Source organism: Ananas comosus, linkage group 10 (genome assembly GCF_001540865.1).
Source record: "Ananas comosus cultivar F153 linkage group 10, ASM154086v1, whole genome shotgun sequence".
Classification (NCBI taxonomy): domain Eukaryota; kingdom Viridiplantae; phylum Streptophyta; class Magnoliopsida; order Poales; family Bromeliaceae; genus Ananas; species Ananas comosus.
In genome coordinates this window covers 4,493,619-4,505,025 of record NC_033630.1, presented here as the reverse complement: position 1 = coordinate 4,505,025, position 11,407 = coordinate 4,493,619, and the positions used below count along the sequence as shown (strand labels likewise).

Here is an 11,407-nt window from a genome sequence, read left to right as displayed (position 1 = left end):
TACCGTATCATTTATTCTCGATCAATCACATCTCTTTATTTAGAAAATTTTTAGAATGCATCAGTTATATTGGTAACGTGACGTTCCCAATCAATCAAATGGATCTTTTGGGTTAATTTTTCACATCATGATTATAAAAAAATAGTTTTGTTGTATTTTTTTTTTTTTTTTTTCTAAAAGGACAGATGTGATTGGCTTTTTATTGCCCATGTGTACAAGTGTGACATAATAGACTTTCTCCTCCATTTGAAAGAAAATTATAATAAAAATATTTTTTTAAAAGTTATGATGGAATGGGTGAACCCCAGTAGAATTTTTTTATTGATTTGGGAAATCACGTCAGCAATATAAGTATTGTATTCTGGACATTTTTCTATTTGTGGGGGTTTGGTATGCGTGAGTTCTATTCCAATTCCGATTTCATTTCTAGGAACGTCAACGGGTCGGATGCAAGGCGAATTTTTAAAAATCCAAATCCAAACCCAACTACCAAACCCGAAATCTGTATTTGAATCAGAATCCGACATCTTTTAAAACCACTATCCAAATTCGAATCCGAAATAATTATTTCTCTTTAATATATTTAAAAATATATTATATTAAATTTAAAATTTTAAAATGCAAATTTAAATATAATATATATCAAACATTTATATATATTATATAATGTAAAATCAATTTGAGTTCAGGTTCGGATTAGAATTTGGGTCGGGTAAAGACAGCATTCGTACTCGAATCCAAATTCATGAGATTTTTTATTTTTTCTACCAATATTCAAATTTATATTTTTTTTTATCATCGAGTAAATCCACACCGCTTGTTTTTAATTAACCTTTCTTCAATTTGACATAGCAGTTCAGATCGAAAATTAAATCCAGGCAAAATTAAAACTTGTTTTGAAAATATCCCTATTATATTTATTTTTGGATTTGAAATTAAACTTAAGTTTTTTAACTTCAATTATGAATTAAAATATAAATTTAAATGTATAAATTGTTTTTTAATTTTATATTTGGTTTGAACTTGAATTGAAATTTAATATATGCATTTTAATTTTATTAATATTTTTAAATTTTAAAAATTAAATTTTAAATTTGGCTTATCTTTCTTTAAAATTTGATGCAAATTTTTTTTATTTCATTTAAACCCAAAATGTGAATGTAACTTATGTCTTGGTTATGAACTTTATTTTAAATTTAATTTATATTTAAATTTAAACTTTATTTTTTTTTTGAATACCTAAAATATTCTCCATCTCAGCCATATTGTAAATATAGAAATCAGCTATTTTGATTACGATTGCTATTATAAAGTAAACATATAAAAAATTTTATCATTTTATTTTTGATTCCGATCATTTTGATTTCAATTTCTATTTTGAATCTCAAGTGCCTTAACTATTTAGGTCGAAATCATGTCCTTGTTATGTGAAGAGAGAGAGAGAGAGAGAGAGAGAGAGAGAGAGAGAGAGAAAGGGGAATCTTTCTTATGTCAATTTCATAATTTGTATATATAATCATAATATGACGCAATAATATAACTTGATTACGATAGAAAAGTACTCTAATTTACTAATAAAAAAAGTACGAGTAGAAGTTACTGTATCCACGAGTATTCTATGAATGCATAAAGATTTACCACCACTGATTAGTTCGGTTGGATGATATATTCCGAGGATGTAGGCTCCAGCTAAATGCCAATAACACGATTAAAAAAATAAATTAATTTTTTAAATAGTACAATTTATGTCATAAATTGGAACATGGAAAATGAAGGGTCGAGAATCCGAACAACCACATGTAACATGTTCTTGAGACCCACATAGAGTTTTTTAAGTGTAGTTTCGTTTTCGCGGTAGTGAAAGATTCTTCCTAGGATGCTGTGCCCATCAATCCCTCTCCCTTAATTTGTTTTTTTTTTTATTTTTTATTTTTTTTTAGAGAGAGATAGGTAGCACACGCTACCCGCTTCGTTTATTTTATTTAGAAATAAACTTAGCTAGAAATATGAATCAACTAGGATTCGAACTTGGGTCTCGGGTACCAACCACTAAACCCTTTACCACTTGCTCTAGGGACGGTCGGTCCTGGAAGTATATGTAACCATCTGCCCTGCGAATAATAATAACTCGTTAGTTTTAGATTTAAATTATCGATTCAAAATATTTAAGCTGTGGGATAGGCTCAAGGCGGTGTGAGATTATTCTATGTGAGAAAGATTCAAATTTGATTATAAATATATAGATTAGAATCACTAAGGCCCTGTTTCGTTGGGGAACAACGGTGGGGATAAGAGGTTATCCCCTCCTTGTTCTCCAAACACTATATCTAAGGGTGGGAACAAGCTATTCCCACCCTTAACGGGTTACACCCGTTAAGGTGGGAAATAGCTTGTTCCCACCCTAGGTGAATAGGGGTGGGACAAACTTGTTCCCACCCCTATTTTTTTTAAAAAAAATTAAAAATTAAAAATTATAGTTTTAATTTTAGTTTTAAAAATTTATAATTAGTAATTTCAAAATTCAAGTTTATAGTTTTAAATTTTAAAATTTAAATTTTAATATAATATTTTATATTTTTTTAATATAAATTTTGTTATTTATATTTTAAAATTTAAATTTGATATTAAATTTTAATTTTAAATTTTGAAATTAAAAATTTAAGAGATTTAATTTTAATTTTGAATTTTAATCACCTTGCTTGTCCACCCGTAAAAATTAAAATTTAAAAATTAAAATTTATAATTTTAAAATTACAAAATTAAAAATTTAATTTTTAAATTGTTTAATTTAAAATTTTAAAATTTGATATTTTAATTTTTTATATTTAGAATATGATATTTTGTATTTTTAAATTAAAATTTCATCTTAAATTAAAGTTCAAAATTTTAAAAATTAATTTTTTTAAATTATAATTTGAGATTTTAAAATTTTAAATTTTTATTTTAATTTTTAAAATTTAGGGAAAACTTCAAAAACTCCCCCTGTGGTTTNCTGTGGTTTCGTTTTTATCTTTTTGTTATCAATTTTATTATTATTTTTTTTTAAAATCAGTGACAAAGTTAAAATTAAAGGATACTAAAGTGACTATTCGATAAATATAGATGGTTATCTGAAGTTTTTTGTATATAATTTAACGAAATATTAACGAAAAAGCTTCCGAAAAGATAAAAATGAAACCACAGGGGGGTAAATTGATACGTTTTAAACCACAGGGTAGCAAAGTGAGAATGCACGAAACCACAGGGGGGGTTTTTGAAGTTTTTCCTAAAATTTAAAAGTTTATATTTTAATTTTTAAAATATAAATATAAAATTTAAAAATTTAAATTCTAATATAAAGAAAAAAATAATATCATTATTTTTTATTTATAAATACTCACTTTAATTCTTATCCCATCTTACCTAACCAAACGCTATTTTTCTTATTTTCAGGAATACTCAATTTTCATCCAAACACAAAATTTATCTAATTCCCGCTTATACCTCAATTTATATCTATCCCCGGAATATCCACTTTTTACTTATTCTCGAACCAAACGATACCTAAGTGTAGTATTTTGTCCCTCACAGTACTTAGTTATGACATTTTTGGCAGGTATTCAGCTCATAACGACTTGCGCTAGCAACAATTACGCGTAGGATTCAAACCACTTGTCCAACATACTTAAACTCATTTATTATTATCAATATATGCAATCCTTTATATTTCCGATCAGAATCTCTTTTCTATTCGATGCTGGCTATTGGGGTTTTGCAGAATATGCGAACAAAAATAAATAAATAAATAAATAAATAACTAATAAGAAGAGTTTTCAAGGAACCTCCTGTAGAATTAAAGAAACAGCTTCTGATGTAAAAAGATCTTGAGAAAAACATTTTTGAACCCTTACAATTGGCGACATCTGATAACAAAATTAGTAAACTAATATTCTGAGTAACTATTTTTCAGTATTACCGACCATTCCTAGCGCAAGTGGTAAATGGCTTGATGCCATGGTTGATACCCGAGATCCCTGGTTCGAATTCTAGTTGACATTTCTAGCTAAATTTATTTCTAAATAAAATAAACGAAACGAGTAACATGCTATCTATCTCTCTCAAAAAAAAAAAAAAAAAAATTCAGCACTTATTTTCCGCTAATGCAATGTAATGAAACTCGATGAGTTTGACTCGACTTGGTTAGATTTCGAGTCAATTTGACACAAAGACTAGTTGCTCCGAATTTGGGGTCACACTCATAAAACAAACTCCATTGACGTAATCTAATTACTCGAAACTCAAACTTCAAAGTCTTAAGTTATCGAGTTCATACCTTACATTGTGCCGCCTACTAAATTTTTAGCTGAATAAATACATGATATTTATCAACAAACGTGTGAAGTTTTACATTGGCAAGTTTTCCACCAAATTGGTACAAAACTCTACTAGACTCACTTTACGCATGTCCTATTAATATAGTGGTTGCACCTGGTGCACTATAGACCGTATAGAAAACGTGCAACTCAAAGGTGTTTAGAGACCAAAATGTCTTGCTATTAGGAGAGTGAGAGAGAGGGAACGGATCGGGAGAGAGCGACACGTAAGCCCGCTCAGCAATTTAAGCCCTTATATTATATTATCCGTGCATTGCACGGGTCAAAATACTAGTTACTTTACTACAGAGTAAAGGGCATGGAGCAGTCTCCATTTGTTGACATGTGTTCTGCGCACATATTCTGTACACTTGATGCATCATAGACCCAATAAAAAAATATATAATTTCATTTTAATAAGTATATATAAATTTTATAATTTTTAATATATAAACATTTGAAATATTATAAAATATATTAAATTAATTAAATTTTACTTTTGACATCTATAATATAAATTTTCTGGTGCGTATAAAATATACACATACATTGATGCAGGCAATAATTTTTAATAGAGAGGAACAAAATAATACTTATATCTACTAAATACTTTTATAAAGTTGGCACTTATGTTTGACTCTATAAAATGACTTTAAATAATTTATTATACGATGATTAAGAACTTAGAAATTGCACCTGCTGTAAAGCGCAGATACATTGCTAGTATATTCTATATATTTTGTGCACTATCAGATTTATTTTATATTGGCAAATTATTCAACCAAATATTTTAGACAATGATCAATTTCTTGCACAAACACAAAAAAAGAAAAAAAAAAAAGGGAGACTTGATGTCTATCTCCAAATTATAACTCTATGGAAGAACACAAGATATTAACTTAAAAGAAGATCTTCTTGCATTTACATGCTTGATTTGGTGACAACAGTACTACGCAAAACAAAGTTCTTCAAATAGTTAGAAAACAAAAGTTATTCCAAATAGTTAGAAAACAACGCAATTTTAACAGTATCGATCACACTAATACTATGTAAAATCAGATAATAAACCTCCTCAAAAACTGCTACATATGTGGCAATAAATTCTCATCTTATTGGATCCCTTTGAATGTTTCCTCAAATCAGCAAATTGATAAAGCAGCAGTTGCACAAACTATCTGACATGACTCTTCTGTACACATCTTATAAAGAAAGCAGCAAACACAACTTCCCACCGGAGTAATTGCGATTTGGGGATGTTATAGCGCTGATGCATCCATCAAACCGAATCTATATTCCATATGTTACTAGTCCAGAAACATAGTATACTTATTTATGCACAAGTACACAGTATCGATGCGTAGGTTTCATAGTTTTACAGAATTATACGTGCACAAATAGTTAGTATACATCTCTACCGACAGACGATTCACAATTAATGTCGACCCAAACCTCATTAACCCGACCTATGATGCGGAAAGGAGAATTATACTGTGCAATTGAGTATGCATTTTCACCGTCAAATTCGGTCGAATTGGCCCAGGGCGAATTGCTCAAGCTGATTGCTAGTTTCTCTGCCTCTTTAATGACGTTTCGGTCCCGGGCGTAACCGGAGAACTGCCTCACTGCGACACAGCGGCTCGGCCATTTATCAGAGTGGAGTTCTAGTTCAGGGAGAGGGACAGGTGGGGAGGCTTGGAACTGCACCTGCAAGTAAAACCGGACGAAGTACGCCGAGGAGCCAAGAGGACCTGCGTCCGGAACGATGCTTGTAAGGACAGGGGTGGTCATTCGCAGCCTTGTGGAATTGAGATTGGCTCCTTGAATGTACTGGAACAATCTGGTGAGAAATTAAAAAAAGAGCTAAGAATTGAAATAATGGAATCTAACAGTACGGAAACTTTTTATCTATTTTATAAAGAAGTCCAGAAATGAACCACCAGTTAAACCAAAAGGAAAGGTCTAGAACAGAACCATCCGTCATGACAAGAAAAGCATCAAAGGGGGAAAAATACCCCTGTAGACAAGTGGAAGTCAAAAATGATGGAATAGCAATGAAGAATACCAGAGATTATGGTTTTTGATAGACGAGTTTTAGTTAGTGCAGGATTATGAATATTACAGAAGAAAACAGAGCATTGGTTCCAAGGACAATCATTTGTTATTTTATCATTTATTATAGCAACGAAGCAGCACGGTGCAGCTCAAGCACATAATAAGAAATGCCTTGTACTTACGAGTTCAAATTTAGAAAGCACAAATGTGATTCATCTTAAGTCGGCCGTCTAAATTGTCATGGCATTAATGTGCTAGACATTCGACCAGGGTGTTCTCATTTAGGCTTACAATACTAGAAAGCAAGGATGCAGATAGTAAAAGATTCAAACACGCAATCAAAAAGAGCTTACTTTTGTAGCTAGTATAAGTATTAGACAAATTAAAGAGATTGATACGCATAAAACTCTACCATCTGAAGTCTACTGTAGGACCTGAAGCAATCTGGTTCATTTTGGCATAATTTCAGTGCGGGTGATCAAGAATCAAAATCACCTAACTTGGGCCATAAATTAAAAAGGGTCCTGAAAGCAAAAAAGAAGAATATAATCCTTAACATCCAAATCAAATGTATATGTGGCCCCAAGCAACCCTGAAAGTAAAGGTTCAGGGTAATTAAACATAGATTAACTTATATCTCAACTAGCAAATATTAATTTTACTCTTCAATGTTGCAGCGAACAATCCCACATTCCCACCAAAAGGAAGCCAGAAAAATGACAACCCGATAGATATTCCACCGTCCTGTTTTGCAAAGGCATTTCACTTACCACAACTTCATGCTTTATCTTTGCAGAGTGGCTTTTAATGTTAGAAATTATATAAAGTCTCAATTCAATGGATCTAAAGAAAATGCAGAAGGCCTTCAATAGAAAATTGCAAAAATGCCTCTCAAAACAGTATTGAGGTTTCCAAAATATTTAGGAATACAAAGCTACAATTTCATAAATAGCTCGCTCAATCTTTGAAGCTTTTTAACATCCTCCAATCGAGAATGTTAAGTATCTTGATGCATGCCTGGAGATAATTATATATGATATGTAATCACGTACATTTTATTTATGAAACAACTTGTAGAGAAATAAATACTATTCAATTAAAAGAAAGGGGTCGAAGAACATATTCACTAATCTTTGAACAGAAAGTGAGTATGGCTACTCATTGGATCTCCGTAACTCATTCTACACCAACACAAAACACTTGGACATCCCATAAAATGGGCCTCTTTGAGTGGATACCTTTGGCTAAGCAGGAAGAGGTTTATATTAAGAACACAACTATTTGTGTGGAAAAAGAGCACAAATGAAAGAGTATATGTGCGCAAATAAACCAGCTCAGCGCATCAAAATTCACCAAATCTACCATGCTCGGATGACATTTTTGACGCCATAAGTCTAAATTGGCATGCGCAAATCATCAAAAGTGAAGACATAAAGCTATTTACTTATATCATCAGAGAAATAGTTGCCATGACATTAATGAAGCAAAATGTAATTCATCTGATATCACGTTCGCAGCAGGATATAGCTAATATGGACAATAACATGCCGAGATGGGACAGAGAAATAAGATAACAGCGGCAAATTTTACCTTTTTAAGAATATCGCTTCTGCAAATTTCTTAAGTTGTCGATATAGAAAAGTAGAAACTAGTATATAGCAAAAAACTTGGAATTTACCTATTTCATTTCATTATCACTTGGCAACAAGTATTATAACTTTACAGAAGTACAGAAGAACCCATGTATTGTATTGACAAAGATAACTGAAAGTTCAGGGGATAAATTGCACCATTATGTAATATCCCGGACGATTTGCAGCCGCCGATGATGAGATTGCTCTGAGGCTTGGTCGGCAATGAGGATGATGGTTGGATGGGATTAGAGAAATTGGGATAATTGAGTGTTAGAAGGGAAGGAGAAGAGCAGAGGAAGAGTTAAGAGAGATAGAGAAAGAGGAGAGTTGCGGGAGGAAGAAGGGTTTGCAGAGGATAGAGACAGGTTGAGAGAGAGAGAGAGAGAGAGAGAGAGAGAGACGAGAGGAAGAGGACAATTGGGGAAGATGAATCTGTAATATATTTCTTCCTATCCTCTTTTACAACAACTCCTATTTATACTACTGATTGATACATATATTGAAAGGAAAATAACTACTTATGTAAGGGTTAATCTATAAAAATGGCACATAGATGAGTAGGCCTGGTGGATTGCTAATTGAGGGTTGATGGGCCTCCGTTGGCTTATCCGGTCCAAGAGCCTTTGGTAGCGGGTAAGTGGATGTCGGTTGGCTTCCTAAACGCACCATTCTCCGCCCGGCGGAGAGTGGGTCCGCCTTTTCCACCCAATCCAGTAATCGGGTCATCCACTCCGTTAGCAACCCGGGTGAGTGGGTTGTCGGTTCGTTCTTCTTCGCACTATCCTCCGCCCGGCGGATATCGGGTCCGCTTTTCTCGCCCGCTCCAAGAATCTGACCCTTCGACCCGCAAGGAGCTCAGGTATTTCCCCCATTTTCCCAAATCTCTGTTGGGTCTCCTCCTCCTACCTCGATCCCTCCTTTCTCTGTGATCCGAGGATGCCCTAGCCCTCGTCGGAGTTCCGCCCGAGAACCTTCCCGCCGGATCGCTCCGCCGAGCTCGCTCCTCTCCAACCTGCTGCTGCCACTTCTCTTAACTAGTAAAGTTACCATTTTTTTGCAACTCCCTCTGTTAACTACTACTTCTACCATTTATTCTTCAGGGTTGTTACACATTAGTCCCCACACTTTTAGCTAAGTTTTATTACGGTCCTCTTTGAAACCCTATACTCTTTAAGAGTTTAATTTCAGTCCCTGTTCATATCTACTATTAGGCGGCAAATTAGTGCCTATACCCAGTGCATGAACAGGGTTACTATGTTATTAAGAGCACAGCAGCCCTTATGCTCATAACTTTCTAACCACCCATCAAGTTTGATGGGTGATTAGAATGAGAGAGAGAAGAGATATTGAAGAGAAATTCAAGGAAGAAAAATTGAGACACCTAATTTTTCCCCAATATCTCCTTCTTCTTTTATTTTAACCAACCATCAAACTTGATGGGTGGTTAGAAAGTTAGAAGTATAAGGACTGTTGTGCTCCTAATAGCACAGTAGCCCTACTCCCCAGTGCATTTATATATCACGCATTTATCGACCTTCTATCCTACCTCATATTTCAACTCAGTGAATTTAAGTGAGGCGGATTTGAGATTGTGTTCTCTTGTTTGGGATAAATGAAATTGACTTGATTTCCATTATTAATGTTTCCTCTTTTATCCATAATTAAGTCGCCTAACTAATAAAGAAGTAAGGATATTTTTTGGATAGAATATTTTCCAAGCTTATAAAGCACAAATAATGGCAAATCCCACCTCAAATAATTGGATTTGCTTATACTCACGGGGCGTTAGGTTCGGTGTAAAACGAATTGAAAATTTGTTTTTGGTATAAAAATACTTTTCTACTTGTTTGGTTTTATTTTTCCATAAAAATATTTTTACGGATTTGGGAAAAAATTGGAGTTTTTATTTTACGTTGTTTTTCCGTGAAAAACGAAAAGTCAAGCAGCGTAAAACTTCTTTTATTTATTTACATTTTTTTTTCCTTTCAACCAAAGGAATGTCGATGGAAAACTATTTTTTTTTTTTTATTGTTGTTTTCTACGAGCGAAACACTACAAAATGTAAAAAAAAAAAAAAATTTCCACGGAAATTTTTTTTTCCCCGAAAAGTTATTTTTCACAATTTTACGTTGAACCAAACGGACCCTGAACGAAATCCTTGAAAATCATTAGAAATCACTTGAAATCGCAACCACTAATGTTTCCAAGCAAGAAATTTGTGCTTCATTTGGATGGAAAAAATAGGAGAGAGGAAACAAAAGAAAACAATTTTGTCTCCTAGTCTTTGGATATAATAAGGAAGAAAAAAAAAAGAAAAAATAAATAAAAAACTTTCTCTTCCTTTCTCTCAATTTTGAAGCAGATGATTTTCTCTGCGTTTCTCTCTGCCTCTCTTCTTTTTTATCATTGCGATCATCCAAAAATCGGTAATTCGGAGTATTATTGCAAACAACAGAAAAGGTGCGATTTACCCAGCAAGAAGAGAAATGAAACAGATTATTATAGAGATATATGACGCTTGATCGATCGGTTTTGAACCGCATACCGATGGAAGCCGATTTTGGTGGCCTTCTCGAAGGAGATGTCGTCGGTGGGGGCAGACATCCAGGCCGTCTGTCTGTACAGCCGAATCTCGAAGTCCGATTCGGCGTGGACGACTGTGTACTGCGGCGATTCGATCCCACTCGCTACCACGGCGAGAAGAAGATATAAAACGGCGGGGATGGTGGACCGACGAACAGTTCCCATCTCCTCTTCCTCCTCGCCTTCGCCGTCTTCTTCTTGCCGAGCTGAAGAACGCACCGACGACGACAGCGAGGAAAGACCGGATCGGTTTTTTATCGCGCTAAACGGGTTGATTGCACGCACTATTGGTTTGCCAATCTTTTACTCCTTTATTATTTTGATGGGAAATCTTCAAAAAAACCTACCGTGGTTTCGTAGTTTTTTACTTTGCCTCCTGTGGTTTAAAATTACCCCCATGTGATTTCGTTTTTATCTTTTCGGTAGCTTTTTCGTTAATATTTTATTAAATTATATACAAAAACTTTAGATACCCATCTAGATTTATCAAATATTCACTTCAGTACCCTTTAATTTTAACTTTATCACTGATTTAAGAAAAAAAAATAATAAAATTGATAAGAAAAAGAGAAAAACGAAACCACAGGAGGGCAAATTGATACATTGTAAACCACAAGGGGGCAAAGTGAGAAACTACAAAGCCAAGGGAGGGTTTTTGAAGTTTTTCCTTTTTTTGATTATCAATATATTGAAGGATTCTCTCTCAAAATAAAAAAATATATATATTGAAGGATTTAAATGCCCATCGACATGGATCGTATTTATCGTGTCGTATCATGTCAACAA

General features: G+C 33.4%; 1 protein-coding gene across 1 annotated transcript; it reads right to left on the bottom strand.

Annotated features, from left to right (window-relative positions):
- Nucleotides 5,556-10,906, bottom strand: LOC109716578 (heme-binding protein 2-like). Its single transcript, XM_020242104.1, has 2 exons — nt 10,584-10,906; nt 5,556-6,189 (listed from the first exon to the last, which is right to left on the bottom strand). The coding sequence occupies exons 1-2, from the start codon at nt 10,784-10,786 to the stop codon at nt 5,751-5,753; spliced, it is 642 nt and encodes a 213-aa protein (XP_020097693.1). The 5' UTR covers nt 10,787-10,906; the 3' UTR covers nt 5,556-5,750.

What these genes read in the sequence shown, in the direction of transcription:
- LOC109716578 (XM_020242104.1), bottom strand. Translation starts at nt 10,786, where the DNA reads ATGGGAACTGTTCGTCGGTCCACCATCCCCGCCGTTTTATATCTTCTT. An exon ending in ACCAAAATCGGCTTCCATCG is followed by an intron (nt 6,190 to 10,583) that starts GTATGCGGTTCA and finishes ATTTCTCACCAG; the next exon opens with ATTGTTCCAGTACATTCAAG.